Source organism: Ursus americanus, chromosome 8 (assembly GCF_024610735.1).
Source record: "Ursus americanus isolate L20-20 chromosome 8, mUrsAme1.1.p, whole genome shotgun sequence".
NCBI classification, from domain to species: Eukaryota; Metazoa; Chordata; class Mammalia; order Carnivora; family Ursidae; genus Ursus; species Ursus americanus.
This window is the reverse complement of record NC_142134.1, coordinates 10201728-10218567: the sequence shown is the minus strand read 5'-3', so window position 1 is coordinate 10218567 and position 16840 is coordinate 10201728. Positions and strand designations below refer to the sequence as shown.

At 34.3% G+C, this 16840-nt stretch overlaps 1 protein-coding gene across 2 annotated transcripts in view; it reads left to right on the top strand.

Moving 5' to 3' along the window:
* GRID2 (glutamate ionotropic receptor delta type subunit 2) overlaps positions 1–16840 on the top strand; it is a 1348780-nt gene that overhangs the window by 724387 nt on the left and 607553 nt on the right. For both annotated transcript variants that reach the window (XM_087863984.1, XM_045791965.2), the window contains exon 3: positions 10393–10677. In XM_087863984.1, the coding sequence (XP_087720110.1) occupies positions 10393–10677 (285 nt within the window). The remainder of the gene's footprint in view (positions 1–10392; positions 10678–16840) is intronic.

Sequence of the window (16840 nt, the reverse complement as noted above, 5' to 3'; positions counted from 1 at the left end):
GGGGCTGGATCCAGGACACCCAGGATTTCCACTGGGGTATGTCTGGGAAGGAACAGTTGAAAGCTAAGGGAGGAGCAGAACACTGAAGAAAATCTGGCAACCCAGGCCCCATTCTAAATACAAAAGTATTTGTACTTCATTACAAAGTAACAGCAACCTGCTGCTAGCGGAATTTGAAGCTTATGGTGCCTTGCACGTAGTGGTGACAAAAACAAAAACACTGCATATCCAGATCAGTTCCCAAGTGGATTAACTCACCCACACACTAGCAGCCTGATAGGAGGAGAAATGTACCAATATATTCTATTTACCTCAATCTCTGCTAGCCAACAATCCATCTAAAATAATGAGACACACACAAAAATGCAAGAAAAAAAATCCATTTTTAAAAAGTGACAAAAATAGACTGAGCTATATCCCAGATGTTGAAACTATCAAACAAAAACCACAAAAATAACTATGGTTGTTAACTATGCCTGCTGGAAAGGTGAATAACATAAATGAATAAGTAACATTTAGCAGGAAAAGAGTAGACTAAAGCAAAGTACATAAAGGGAAATTTATAGGATTGAGTATATTAGAAAAAAATAAAGATCTAAATTTGATGATCACAGCTTCTACCTTCAAAAGAGAAGAGTGAACTAAACTAAAATTAAGCAGAAGAAAAGAAATTACAAAGAGCAGAGTGGAAATCAATGAAATAGGAAACAAGAAAAAGCAGTAACAGAAATCAATGAAACCAAAAGCTGTTTAAGAAAGTTAATAAAATTGATAAACCTCTAGCCAGACTGATTGGGAACAACAGGTGATACAAATCACCAGTATCGAGAATGAGAGAGGCAACATCATTACAGAGTCTACAGATATTAAAAGAATTTCAAGGGATTATCATGAGCACCTGTATGCCAATAAATTTGGCAATTCAGATGAAAAGGACAAATTCCTTCGAGGGTACAAACTACCAAAGTTTGCTCAAAAGAATTTAAAAAAGCTAAATATCCTTGTTTCTATTTATGAAATTGTTTTTATAGTTAAAAACCTTCTCACAGCTGAAACTGCACTCCCAAAAAGTCGGACCGATGAGTTCTACCAAAGACTTCAGGGAGAGATAACACTAATTATACGCATATCTTTCCAGAAAACTGAATAGATGAGACTGCATTCCAGCTCATTTACTGAGGGCAGCATTAACTTTTCATAAACTAATCAATTAATTTTTCATATGAGAAAACCAAGAAAAAAAATCCATGTGACTATTTCAATAGATGCAGAAAACTTTTGAAAAATTCAGTATCCATCCCTGACAAAAACTCTCAGCAAACAAGGAATAGAAGGGAACTTCCTCAATTTCATATACAACCTGGTCCAAAAAAAAAAAAAAAACAGGTCAAACTTAATTGTCAAAGACTGAATGTTTTCCCTCTAAGATCAGGAACAAGGGAAGGCCGGCTGCTCTGACCATGTCCACTCAGCATTGTACTGTACTAGGGAGTGCTGCAGGTATGAAAGGAAAAGTCATACCGATTGGAAAGGAAGAAGTGCAACTACCTTTTCTTTTTTTTTTTTTTTTCAAATGATGTGATTGTCTATGTAGAAAATTCTATAGAATCTACAAAAAAAGAACACTGGAACTAACAAGTGCATTTAAGAAGATTCATAGTACAAAATCAAGAAGCAATAATCTGATGAATTTCTATATTCTAGCAATAAAAATTGGAAATTAAAATAAAAAGTACTCTTCACAACAGAATATACATACACAAAATCCTCAGGAATAAATATGACAAAAGAAGTGCAAAATCTAGTTCACCGAATACTGCAAAACACTGCTTAGAAAGTTTTAAAGACTATGTTAAATGAAGATACCACGTTCAGGAATCAGAAGAAGCAGTATTGTTAAGATGTCAAAAATAAAACTTTGCATAAGCACCTAGGCTACTGACAAAACAATATAATGCAAGCATAAATAGCATGGTGGTAAGGGAGCATGAGGAATGGCAGAAAGCTGTGGTGGCAAGGGATAGGAGCTGGAGGTAAGCATGAAAATGTAGACTGGGGCTAGGATATTAAGGGTTTTGTATGCCATGCTGAGGGTTGGCGCTTTTTTCTGGCAGAAGTTGGAAGTTATTGATAGTTTTATCTGTTTTCAACTTTTAATTCTGAAGTACCTTTAGATGTATAGAACGATTGCAAAAATAGTGCAGAGTTTCCTTATATTCCTCACCCCACGCCTCCTAATATTAGCATCTTACATAACCATAGTACAATTATCAAGCACAGTCAGTTAACATTGGTTCAGTATTATTAACTGAACTACAAAGCTTATTCAAAATTCACCAATTTCTTTAATAACCTTTTTTTTTTTTCTGTTTCAGGATCTTATTCAGGATCCTGTATTGCATTGAATTGTCATTTTTCTTTGGTTCCACCATTCTGTAATAGTGTCTCAGTTTTTTATTGATGGCCTTTAAAACACGGAAATAGCATAATGAGAATTTTAAAAAATAGATATCCTTATTTACAATGTAGAAGATTGGAGAGAGTTTAAGCTGGGGGCTGGAAAATCACATCGGCTTGGAGGCAGTTTCAGTAATTGGGTTAGTGGTGATATAGATTGAAGTAAAGGACTGACAGTGACTATTTCAAGAAGAGAATAGTTTGAGAAATACTTAGGATGTCGAATTAACAATATGGGTTGACCAAAGTTGTTGCGAAGGAATATGGGGTATAAGAGAGAGGAACTAACTAAAGATGACTTCTGAGTTTTGGCTTTGATATTCTGGATAAATGGTGGTAACTTCAGGAGCACATTGGGTTTGTTTGTGGTTTGTTTTGTCATTCTGTCTTTCTGTTACCCAAACATAAACACACAGTTCCTCCTATCTTTTTACCATGATCTTACTCTTATTTTTATAAGATGTGATTTGCTGGAGGACATTAAGTATTCTGTCACTCATCTTGGAAGAATCAGTTCTAATTCCAGGATGTGATATATTATAAAAGAATAATAATTTTAATAACTAGAATTTCCATAAAATTATGGGGAAAAAATTTGAAGACAAATATATAGTATGATATGGATTACCATTCTTGTCACAATGATGTTTAATCCTCACACTTTGCTGGCTGGGATTATGCAGATAAAGATCATATTTTACCCATATCAACCACATACAACATTCTGTACTCATCCAGTTTCCTCAATTCTTATTACTGTATCTTTCATCAGCTGATGATCAGCTGTGGGGTATAAGATAGAAAAAATGTTTTAGATTTAGATAAATGATCATAAATCTGTAGGCTGTGGGGGAAAAGCCTTTTTAAACATGGTGTAAAGGAAATTATTTCTGACAGTAAAAGACTGACAAATCTGATTATATAATAATTTTGAAACTTATTAAGAGCTATATAAATTATACATAAATTTAAATGACAAGAATAAAGGCAGTTATTTAACATATAAATAACAAATAAAGGGTTGATACTGAAAATATGTAAAGCTCTCCCTCAAATTACCACAGGACAAACAAACCCAGTCAGAGTCCCTATTTCCTGACTGCCCCTACATCCTCACCTTGCCCCCTTCTCTAGCATGCGCTCTGTACTCCAGCTACCTGGCTCTTTTTTTGCCCCATCTGGTACCCTTGCTCTTTCTGCCACAGAATCTTTGGACATTTTCTTTCCATTGTTTGGAAGTATTTTCTTCACCCTTTTTCATCAAGGTAACTTCTCTTCACATAATTAGTTCTTGCTTATCCTTCAGATTGCAGCTCCAGATTCACTTTGGCATAAAAGGCTTTCCCAACCCACAGTCTAGGAAAAATGCTTTTGGGCTACTAGAATAATGACCCTTGTTGGCCTAGCAACTACTCAGTACATCATTATACATTCATTTGCATATGTTCTGCCTCTCCCATTGTATACTGGCCTATTTTTGACTACCTTGCATCCTAAGTACCAGGACCTTGCCTGATACAGTATGTATATTTTACATTTGTAACATATAGATTTATATGTACATTGGTGTGTTCATTGCAGAATTGTTACTAACATTAAAAGGGAGGAGACAAATCTGAATTTCCATATAGAAGCCTATGAAAACATATAATTGGAGGGTTGTAGAGTAAACATCATAAAATCCATGTTCCAGCCTTCTCTCCACTGCTTACTCAAAATGTAAGAATGAGCCTCAAATAAATGAGGATAGGAATTTTATACACTACAGCCATGTGCTGGTAAAGTAATCAAATGCAAATAAAAACATTTTATAAATCCCAAACAATTATACAAAGATAAAGAGATATTTGGTCATTATTTTTATCATTTTTATCACATCAGTTTTAGTGGAATTGATTTAGGGATTGATTGAAAGTATGCTCAATACTTTGTAAGTTCTTCTTAATAGTTTGTCTCACCCTTGTTAAAATTTCTGTATATACTCTTTCTGTTTGGAGCTGAAACTATATAGGATTAATGCCTTAATCCCAAACCCAAAGGGAAAAGGAGAAAATGGTATCATAATCATTGTTATTCTTTTCTCTTTTACATCCAGGAGGCTGAAATATCCTGAATCTTACAGTAAGAGTGAGTTAGGTGACTTACAGTTTTTTATAAGTGCCTTTGTGTTTAAAAACTGAGTTTTTAGTTCTCTGTGGCCCAGGCGTTAAAGTCTGTGCTAGATGTGAATTCCAACTCTGCCACTTACGGAGTGTGAATTTGGACAATGCATTTAACTTCTCTTAACCAGTTTCTTACTTGAAAATGACAATAATAATAGCTCTTCTACATAGGGTTATATGAAACATAAATGGAAAAATAAAATAACTTATAATAGGTGCTAGGTTAAATGTTTAGTCCATGTCAGGCTTAGATCACAAATGAGAGATTCATGCTGGCTTTAGGTGAATAAAAAGACAGTTGACTGAAAATTATTCAGTTGAACCCATTTGATGGCTGGTAATCAACAATTTTAGCCATTTATATTCTTTTAAAGAAGAAATTAAGTCTTAATGTTTTTTAATTACAATTCAATGACTTTTTTCTGTAGTTTCATTTCCTAAGTAGATAATTATGATTAAATTGGACCTTGTCACACTATTTATATATAAAGACCATCTTTATTTAGAAGAATTTGTTCCAAATGATTATGTTTTTGGCAAACTACATTGATGATGTGTCAAATTAATGTTATTCTTTATATGCCGCCTCTCAGATGGTTGCTGAAAATCATATTTGCAAATAATGCTAAATGTATAGGCTGAAAGTATTTTGTGTTACTATATTCTTACAAGTATGAAAGCAAAGGTCGGGTGCTTTTCAGTGGTTAATAAAGAGAAGAAAGCAATTATCAACACTGGGCTTGTGATTCATTAATGAATTAAATAGGAAAAAAGAAGTTAAATTAAATTCAGCTTTCATAGAAAGAGTACAAATCTTTCATCTGCCATGGAAGCTTACCTTATTTTCTCGTTTCTAAGAGCTCACTGATTAAAAAATTCAATATTGATTACTGATTTTTTTGAAGAAAAATAATCCATCATATTAAACTCATTGATCAATTTTAAAATAGGCCCTGATTTCCGATATGATAAAATGTAAAAGCTACAAACATTTTAGAATTGTGGAAATATGGTACTCTGTATCTGAATTGGAGGAACTTAAAAGAATAAAGATTCATTCCAAGAATAAACTTCTTAGTTTATTATTAGAAATAAAATGGAGATAAGGATCACCTTTGGGGGTACAATAATTCTTATTAAATCCATGTATCTCCTTTTCTTATACCTCACCCCCACTTGCAAATAAAGAGAGTTAGAAAAATAGGGAAATTCCACTCTTCAGTTATAGCCATATTGTCAACAATTATTACTGTAAAAAAAAAAGTAAGAGAAAATCAACAAATATTTATGTTCTGCAACAGTTACATCGAAGAGTGTCGCAGTTACAGTCCACCAGATTCATGTTTTCCAGAAAGGGTTACACATCAGAACTACTCATATAATACATCATAATGCAAATACATGAACGCTAGCCTGTAATGAATAAGGTAGAACTTCTAGGAGTAGACTTAGTCATCTGTATTTTTTTTTTTAATCTCCACTTTGAATTCTGATACAGAATTCAGAGATTTTGGAAACACTATGGTGAACAGATTGGGGGATCTTTGAGGATGGAATCTGCCTCTGCATTCTCTGATCTCCAAAGAAGTTCCTGGTTCATGATTAAAAGTTGATAAATGTGTGTTGCAGAATAAATATATGAATGGAATGTGCTAAGGTCCTGATGTGACTTAAAATCACTGGAAGAGGTTATATTGGGACAAATTGGTCAGTCTAAAAAAGTTAGAAAATATATCACAGGGAATAAATATATTCAAGTAAGATGGTGCTATCCAAAAATATTTCACTGAGTTTTCCTTAAGAATTAAGTAACAGATAATCGATTTCGAGATCCTTTATAGATTTTACTTGTAATCCCATTTTATTTAACAAGAAAAATAAGACCCAAACTGATTAGTTTCAGAGATGAAAACTATGATAGTGTACATGAACTCATTTAACTTAAATTTACACATTTATACAGAGAACTTCATTTTCATAACTGCTGAGTGACCCAAAAGGGTGGAAGTGTTGCTAATTACAGTTGCTACCAGAAGAAGAAGTGGGGGTGGGGAGAAGGGGAAAAGGAGGAAAGGAAGGAAGGAAGAGAGGGAGGGGAAAAAACAGTGTGCTTCCAGCGATTGGTACAGGCTCCAAACATCTTTGATAGTGTTAAAGTCTCAGACAGCTGGAGTCACAACACCAGCAAGCGGTTCAATATGCTCTATGTTTGGAGGTTTGTGTGTACATGTACACATAAAATAAATAAATCATAGGAGTCAAAATAATAGTGGGAAAGGAATATGCTATTAAGAAGTCCTTATTTGGGATTCTTATCATAAAAAGATGGTGGATACCCATAAAAAATACACTTAGATCTTGCAAATTCAGTTTCACACTAATAACTGAAGAATGCATTGTATGGAACTTAAAGTCTAAATATTGCATTTTTCTAACAGTCAATACATGGAATTCTTGTAGCAAAAGGTAGATTGCCTCACTAATATTTGTTTCTGGTTTTTTTTTTTTTTTTTTTTTAAAGATTTTATTTATTTATTTATTTGACAGAGATAGAGACAGCCAGCGAGAGAGGGAACACAAGCAGGGGGAGTGGGAGAGGAAGAAGCAGGCTCATAGCAGAGGAGCCTGATGTGGGGCTCGATCCCATAACGCCGGGATCACGCCCTGAGCCGAAGGCAGACGCTTAACCGCTGTGCCACCCAGGCGCCCCTGTTTCTGTTTTTGGTGTAGACTTTCATTTTCCCAAATCTCTCTTCTGCTGCCATGAGTTATAGTCTCTTTTTTTATGCCAACCGTTCTATAGGGCCCTATGAAGAGACAATGTCCAGAGCATATAAATTTGTATCTTCTCTTCTTCAGCCAACATTTTATATTGGTAAAAGGGGGCAAAATGGGTGTCAAATGTCTCCTTGATAAGTTGCTTTGCCGACCTATTCATATATGTGCCCAAATAGGGTTGTGTTTTGGGTCAGCTGGTTTCAATTCATTTTAGGTGTGTGGGCTCTTCCTTTTCTCCTGAGTGGATCAACCTCTTTTTACCAAACTTGACAATAGACAATCTCCAACTGAGCTTTTCCTTATGGAGACCTGTCTATCTTTTTTCTTTACCACACAAAATTTTAAGGTTACCAGTATCATTTGCTTATTATGGTGAAAAGCATTTTGGACAATGAGTTAGAGACCTGGGTCTTCTATTTTTTTAAGGGGGTACTGTATGTTCTCTTGACAACTGGGAACAATAGAAGGTTAAGCACCAGTAAGTGGGATATATGTCTAAGACTAGCAGGCTACTACTCTCACAGTCTCTTCCTATGAGAACCTAACACAATGATTTTGGTGCTCTTTCTTTTTGAGTCTCAAAATCTTTCTCATAATAGTGTTCCAGTTTACCAACCAGTCACAGATTAGCACAGCAGTTAAAGTTGATTTTCCCTCCCTGGACTACCTGATTTCTAAATTGCCTTTCAGATTTAATATTGCATGGTTTTCTGGTTGCAAATTCTATTTTGATGTTAGAGAGAGTTTTCAGTCATTCTTGCTTATATATGTAACAGAGTAGATAATACCAAATACTAAATAATCCAAAAATAATACATTAGCTTATATAATAATAGCAATTGTTTCCAGTATTTGCTTAATTTGTGTTCTCACTAACAGAGGTTAATAGGAAGTAACATAGTTGGTTTGAAGAAATCACAGATTATATACTAAAGCAAATTTATATGATAAATAATGATCTATATATGACTCTTTAGAGTTTTTCTTTTTAAATGTAAAGATTAAAATTGACAATTTTCATATGTGACAGCATGTAATACTTAAACTGAATTTTCTCATCTCAACTTCTATACTTATAACTTTATAACTTTTGTGATAGGTTTATGTAAACTGTTGTATTTATTTGATCATCTTAAATTAGTATAATATAAACATTGTATTCAATTGTGATTACCTTAAGATATTCTCCATATTTTGATTTTAAATGCTAAATGAGCCAAGCTTCTAGACAAAATCTTTTTTAAAAAAGTGAATTCCTATTTGCTTATATAAATCAGCAATGGTCTTATTTCCTACAATGAGGGAGCAAACTTTTGACCAGTGTTTTTGCCTAAACCCATTGAAAGTATAACTATAAATTCATATTGCTTTTATAAATGTTAAATTCACAAACATGAGTAGGTTCTATGATTTTTACTGAAACTTCAACCTCAATCTGTTATGGCCTAAGAAGCATTCACCTCTGATGCTACCTTTCAAATTCATTTGAAATCCTATAACCTGTCTTGTGCTTGAAAATAATGTCCCTAATAATTATTAATTTATTTTGTATGTACTGCTTGGCTTAAAATTAATCATAATAAATTTATTTGGTGTTTATGTGCATATCATTGATATAGTACTTCTAAGCTTGCACTTTGTCAGCCTTCATTAACTGGCCAATTAATTACTCTCCTCTAAGTTTTTCTTTGATTTTTTTTAACTCTGCAAAACAGATTATAATAATGTATAAATATTGCGAATGTTATATCTACAATGCCTAAAATCTAGAATAATGCCTGGACCAATTATAATAACTGGCCTTCTCAGATAAAATGTATTTTATGTTGATTCCATCTGAATTTACTTTTGATTTTATTTCTGATCTCTTGCCTTCAAAGATTGGCATTCTGAAATCTCTCAGATATCTTAACTCTTATTAAGACTAAGAGTTAAGACCTATTAGGGGGCACCTGGCTGGCTCAGTCAGTAGAGCATGCTACCCTTGATCTCAGGGTTATGAGTTCAAGCCCCACAATGGGCTTAGAATTTACTTTAAAAATAAATTAACTAATTAAAATTTAAAAAATCAAAAAGGCTAAAAAAAAAAATGTGCACCTGGGTGGCTCAGCCCAGTAGAATATGCAACCCTTGATTTCAGGGTTGTGAGTTCACACCCCATGTTGGGCATAGAGATTACTTTAAAAAAAGAGAAAGTTAAGACTTATTAACTCTTTTTTCTATATATGCTGTGTCTTGATATGTGCTTATAATTTATATTTGATCCAGCTTTAAATATGTTTTGAAGTAAGCATATATGCATACACAGAATTAGAAATTGCCCAGCTAGAAACCAGAATGAGGTAATCGCTGAAACTTAGTATTTTATTTGACCATGAGTTTTCTGACTGCCAAGGAAAAGAACAAAAATATTTTCATTTTTTGGTTTAATCAGAGACAAAATGTCACCAAAGTTTTAGATTCCAGAATGGCTCTGTTTTCTGTCGCCAGAAATTCCTTATTTAAGCCTTTCATCTTCCTTTTATTCATTCACCAATTTACATATTATCTGTTCTTTGAAAACCTGTATTACATACACAGTGAGGAATTGTCTTTTCTCTGAATTTATACATTGATTATTATAAAAGTATAGCTGTCACTAATTGAGTGCCTATCATGTGAAAGGCAAATAACAGACGCTGAATTATCTCCGATCCTAGCAATAATCCTTCAAGATTCATGCTATTTTACCCTCTTTGCAGATGATAAAACTGAGACCAAGAGAAGCTAAGTAATTTGTACAAGGTCAAATAGCTAATAAGGGCGCTGAGTTCATTAGCTGAATTCCAGTAGCACTTTGTAATTTGAGGATTTCTTCATGGAGAATGTTCATTAAAAAAAAAAAAAAAAAAGTCCATAGTTGTGTAATAACCCCATAAGCTTTATTCACTGTTCCTCCAGAAGAGAAGATATATGAAACCCATTGACATTTGAATATTACTATGCTTTCTTGCAGCCTGTGAACTTATGAATCAAGGCATCTTGGCCCTGGTCAGCTCCATTGGCTGCACGTCAGCAGGGTCTCTCCAGTCTCTGGCAGATGCCATGCATATCCCCCACCTCTTCATACAGCGCTCAACAGCTGGGACCCCAAGGAGTGGCTGTGGACTCACGCGGAGCAACAGGAATGATGACTACACTCTCTCTGTGCGCCCACCTGTCTACTTAAATGATGTTATCCTGAGAGTGGTCACAGAATACGCCTGGCAGAAATTCATTATATTCTATGATAGTGAATATGGTAAGTGTTTATGATTTGTGTGAGTTTTGTAAGCTGATATTTGCATAGCAAGCAACTTCATTAAATCTTGAAAAATTTCAAGGAGCTCACCCATTGTTATCTGGGGTTTTCTTGTTCTGGCATAATCTTACAAATCTAGCAGCAAAAACAAAAAGTTTTGCTAAGTTCAAGTTCAATCATTTGTATTAAATCACTTTGAAGTCATTTTAAATAATAAATACCTATACCTAGTGTTCAGTTTATAAATGTTTCTAATAGGAATCTGACTCCAATATAGCTTGATTTTTCAAATAATGAGAAGTCATAAAGACATTACTGTCTTTCTCCCTTTTCAAAACATGTATATCTTTATAGAATAATAAAACACTAATTTGGACAGATCCTGGAACACTGAAAACCAATAATTTATTGGTTCAAAAAAAACCTGACATATTTTGCTTAATCCTTACACTCTTTGGGAGTAACAGTTTATATTACTTTATACTTAGCATGGCACTTTGTCTGCAATATGAAATTTCACAAAAAAGCTGAGTAGTGTGAAGACACTTAATTCAGTTAACTTCCCAAGATAAAACACAAAGCATTTGCCCTAAATTTACTATAATTCAAAGAGAAGATACTTTGTCTCAGTATTTTTCGTTGTGTTACATTAAGAAAAGTGAACAAAAATGAAGCTTATATTGGTTTTTTTTTCTGAATAAATCTATTTTCTGACAGATCCCAAAGATGTTCAAATATAGTTTCTCCAATTTTTGTCATTAGGGGGAATGGAGATGGGTATAATAAAATGACAGAAAATTAGCAGGTATTCATGAAGATATATATTTTAAAAAATATGTTTCTTTAGAAATTTGCCTTAAAAAGGAGTCTCAGAAAAATGTTTTCCATTCAGTATGGATGGGTCTAGTTTTTATTTTTTTATTTCAAAAAATCAAGAAGATTTCACCCTCGGTAGTGCAACCAATTTTTTCTTAGCAAATAAGTAAACATTTAAAAATGATGGTTTTCTTGTCATAATCAATCCAGCATTGTGAGCAACGTTGGGGAACAGTTACACGAGAGCAAGCCAGAAAGTGGCATCAATAGAACTGAGCACAAACAGGTTGGCAGAAATCTGGAAAGCAACGAATAAGAGCCCCTGTGGGCTCCCAGGGAGGGAGAGCAAGTGGCAGTTACATTTAGCCCTAAATATTCAAAGGTCGCATGGGGTTTTGGCAGCCAGAGTAGCATTAAACTTGACGGGTAGATTTCAGCCAGAAGTCTGTGGCCCTCTCCAGAAGCATACTTGTCTCCAGGACGGAAATCCTTATTTTTGTTGCTTAATTCATATTATTTAGGGATCACAGAACAAAACCAAGAGACTGAAATGAATAAAATAAAAAAAAAAAAGAAGAGAAAAAATAATTGGCTCGTCGGTAAAGGAAGGATTGAACACAAGTTTGAAATTCACTGATAGGATTATTTAGTGAAGTAGTAAACTCTACCTCTGGAATCAATATGTCGAATATGCCTTTGTCAGTTTTCTTTCAGTCATATTATTTATGACTTTTATAACCTTAACTGGTATTCATATGATCTCTGCTCAAATATAACTTGAAAAACTGAATTTTTAAACTGTAAACCTTTCTTTAAGAGGGGGAAAACATTTTTTAGTCCTATCGAAGTAGTCCAGTAAAATAAAGAACAGAAAAGTGATTTTTGATGAAAGTTTTTCACAACATTAAAATGTGAATTTTACTTTTTCATTATTATACATCCATGAGGAAAGAAAATCTCTTGTTATCTTGTTTCCAAGTCCTACATGGTTTACAGTTAGGAAATTCTTATAAGAGAAGACATTTTTATTCATTTTTGAAAATGTACACTAAATTCATAGTCATAGAAAATAATTTACATACATTTGAAATTCCTTATTCTCTTTTCCTCTGTTTAATAAGTAAATAAGATGCTATAATCACAGTGTATGACTGAGTCCTCTGTTAGAAGCAGGGTTTGTTTTAGGAATAATAATAATAAAATAATAAAAATATTTTCTTTTACTTTGATGATAAACTTGCTTTTGACTTACTCTTTAATTTAATAATTCATAAAAAATTACCCAGCTTGTATCCTTAAAATTATTTCCAGTAATACTGTTGTTTAATAAAAGAAAATTTCCCTTTGATACTCACAGTAAATCTTGCTGGTAAAGAACTGGGCTAGAGTCCAAAATAAACATCAAGCTATCCAAATACCTTCTACCTTGAAGAGGGCTACATGTATTTACATATCCATTCATCAATGTCATCATTTTAAGTTCAAACATTGGAATTATGCTTGACTTTTATCTTGGTTATCAGGAATTGCTTTCATTAAGGGATGGATTAAGCATCATCTATGGATGAAATAAAGCATCCTGCTGGAGCCAAATGTGATTGAAGATGTATTTTGCTTATAAAAATATACTTTAAAAAAAAAAAGGAAAAAAAAAATTAGGCTTCTATATCCAGTTAATTAGAGAAACACTTTTTTCAAAAGCAGTTAATTATGATTAAGGGCACAGTATAAAAGTCTACATTAAATTTCCTAGCAAAGAAAATTCAAGTCTTTGATTCTAAGTAAATGGATGAAAACAGAAAAAAAATTGTGGAAGCTTTATTTGAATGGATTGATTCAAGACATTTTTAAAAAGGGTTGAAAAGAGTTTAGGAAGTGTTGAGCTTTTAAAAAATGTGTCATTTAAGAAATGTTCATTGCTCACTTGCATAGTGCAATGCAAAATATGAGATAAAAAGTTTTACAGAATATAGTCTTAGACCTTAAGAAGCTTACAATTAAAAAGAGGTAAAATATTTATGACTCTTTTAATCGAGAAAATAGTGTGTTAAGTGTCATGAATGATGCAAACTGAATGCTAATGGTGTGTAACGAAGAAGGTGTTGAATTTTTGGCAGCAGTGATCAAAGAAGGCTTTATGGGTGGACCTTGACCTAGAATATTGCCTTTCGAAATGCTAGCTAACTTTCACAATATGTGAGAGACAGTCACTCTGACAGAGAGAAAGTGTGAACAAGTCTTATAGCAATAAAAATATTAAAAATAGTATCTCTGAGCATTTAATTTGCCAGGCCCAAGAATAAGTATTTTACATGTACTCTTCTCAACAACTCTATGAAGTAGGTAATATTATTATCACAATTTTACAAATAGGAAAACAGAAAAAAAAAAAAAACCAAAAACCTGCTCATAAACACAGCTAAGTATCACAGCTAAGTATCAGAGCTGAGTTCTGAAGTCTGATCAGAGCCTATACTCCTAACCATGTATAATGAGTATAAAGGAGTTGCAGTGAACTATTCCCCAAGAATATAATAAAAAGGGCTAATCTTACAGAGAACATTTATTATATTCAGGCTCTGTTCCAAAAGCCTACATATATCATCTCATTTAAGCCTCACAACAGCCCTCTGAGGTAGATGATGATGATGATGATGATGATGATGATGATGATGGTGATGGTTTTTGCAAATGAAAAAACTGAGGATGTAAGACATCAGGTAATTTGTAAGTAAGCTGAGAAGCATGAATTCAAACAAATGATAGTCATTTCCCTAGTCCTTGCTTTTGACCACTAGAGTATTTTGATGCTATAGAAATAAGAATAGAATTCCTGACAACTGTAAAATTAAAAAAAAAAATAAGTTTACAAATGAAATATATAGAATCATCTTTATTAAAGAGAGACAATGATGTTAAGCCTACAGATCTTCACCATATTAATATCATCAAGGAAAAATACTGTATGTCAATTCGGAAGATTCGGTTATCATTGGGAGTATGGAAAGAGGACAGTCATTGGACCATAGTAGGCTGATGCATCGGCACAAACAGCTGCCTGCCTGCAGACTAACCATTCTTGCTTTTAAATTTGCCAACAAAATGCGAAGATCATTTGAGAGACCGATATTTCCCATTGAAAAGCTACATTTTTTTGGCTCTCTTACATCTGGGAGTTGTGATATAATATTGTCAAAGAGCTAGGAAGGGTTTGGGTAGCTTGCATCAATTTCATGGATACTGGCAGAAAACACTCTACTTCTTTAGACAGATAGAAGACTTTAATACTCATGGTACAGTAAGCAGCGTGAGCCTCATATTAATGTTGCTTCCTCTTGACCTCGTGTCTGACAAGACTACGTGGAGCCCCTCCAGTGGATGCTGTGCATGCAGTGGGCTTGTATGACAGCTAAGGAACCCTGGCTGAGGGAATCTGTCTCTTTTATGATGGGCTTCTAAGTAAACCTGCTTGGCATATGTACAGAAAGACACTATCTTCACTGTAAATAAGTCTCTCTTATCTAGGGAGAGTATCTGCTTGCATAATATGCAGTAAGACACAAAACCTATGGAAAACTGTCTCCCCAAAAGATTTTTTTTGTTTGTACAATATTGTTGGCTTCTAGCAATTTTCCCTCTATATATGCCAGTCCTAAGACTACTCTGGTTAATCTTACTGACAGGAGGTAGGATCAGATCTATTCAGTCCCCTCTGCATTCATTTAAGGACAATATAAATAAGATTTTTAATGAGCAAGATTGATCTCAACCATGCCCATCAGGGTCCTGGACTCAAAGCTGAATAAATCCCATGAACTATCAAGAGCCTACTTAAAAAGTTAGAGAGTTTCCTCCTTAAATTTCTGTGTAAACCTTTTTACTTGGCCAGAGGCATTGATCCAGGTACAATAGGATTTATTTGTAATTGCAAAGATTCTACCTGGCTCACAAGGAGAAATTCTGTCATCCAGAACAACCTTGGCCAGTGAGTTGAGGCTGACCTGAATGACTTCCAGGGCCGAAGTGGTACCATCAATCACTTTAGTGAAATTCAGGGGAAAAAATTCTAATTGGATGACTCCTATCACAGGGAAGACTACCTACAGGACACACATCAGTAACAAGTCAGATATGGCTCCATATGTCTCCCCCAAATTAATTAGGGTAAGCCTCACTTTAGAGAGATCTTAGTAAAGTACTACATTTTCCGCTCCTGGTGTTTACTGAAACACTTTAAGGTCTCAAAGCCACCCCTAATGTGCGACTCATGTCTTCAGAAAGGAGGTAACCTTCACGCAAGAACTATAGTTCTGGGAGTGCACATGATGTCCCTGGTGTGGGAGGGGTGTCCGGGAGATGGAGGTTAGGAAAGAGCAGAGAGAAGGGTTAATTATGTTGCTGGAACCCCCTGAGTGAGACCTATATCAATAGGGCCTTCGATATGACTACTGGTATTTCTAAGAGTTCTCAATTCATACAGGATATTTGAATCCAGCTGTTGTTTAGGGGGGACAGCCTGAGGTCAGTCAATACAATCTGTCTTTAGTGTTTGTTTCAAGGTTTAGCAACCTACTATTGGGCCTGAAATTTCTTTTTGTAAACAAAGTTTCATTGGAACACAGCATGTTCATTTGTTGCATGTTCTCTATGTCAGCTTTTGAGCTACAATAGCAGAGTTGAACAGTTGCAATAGAAACAATATAACCCATAAGCCTAAAATATTACACTATGGTCCTTTAAGAAATTGTTTCAACTCTGTTCTATGGCGTCAGTCTTTTCTTACAGCCCCATATAATGAATGAAAATAGAGGTAGAGAAGGTATTTGGAGAAATTGACAGGTGTTTTTCAAGGAGTGCATCCCCTGCTATTTCCAGTAGTCTTTTTGATAAGATTAAGGGAATGATGATCAAATCCTGAGTACAGCCCTCTCTGATGAGGAATAGCAGATCCAGCAGTCTGTTAAATTTAAGGCCTCGATATGAATTTGAAAGGTCTGCACCAGGATATTTTATTTCATGAAGAGAACTCCAAGAGTTGTTCTGAAAGACAAAAGTCATTAATATACATCCATTCTATTTTAGGGGGCCTAAGGATTTCCCTTCCCTGTGTTGGAGTTGTTGCTCTCCCTCCAGTTCCAGAAGACCAACTCCCTTAAGCTCCATTTAGGCCAAGCAACCACCCAGGTTGGTCTGGGGAAAGAGAAAGAAACATCATGCCTAGGAAGGGCATCAACCCACTGACCCCCAAGCACAAGAACTACAAAAGTAAAATAAAAATAAAAATAAAATAAAATACAAACCAATGGAAAGGCTTAAACAGCAAGCAACTAAATGTCCACCTTCAGAA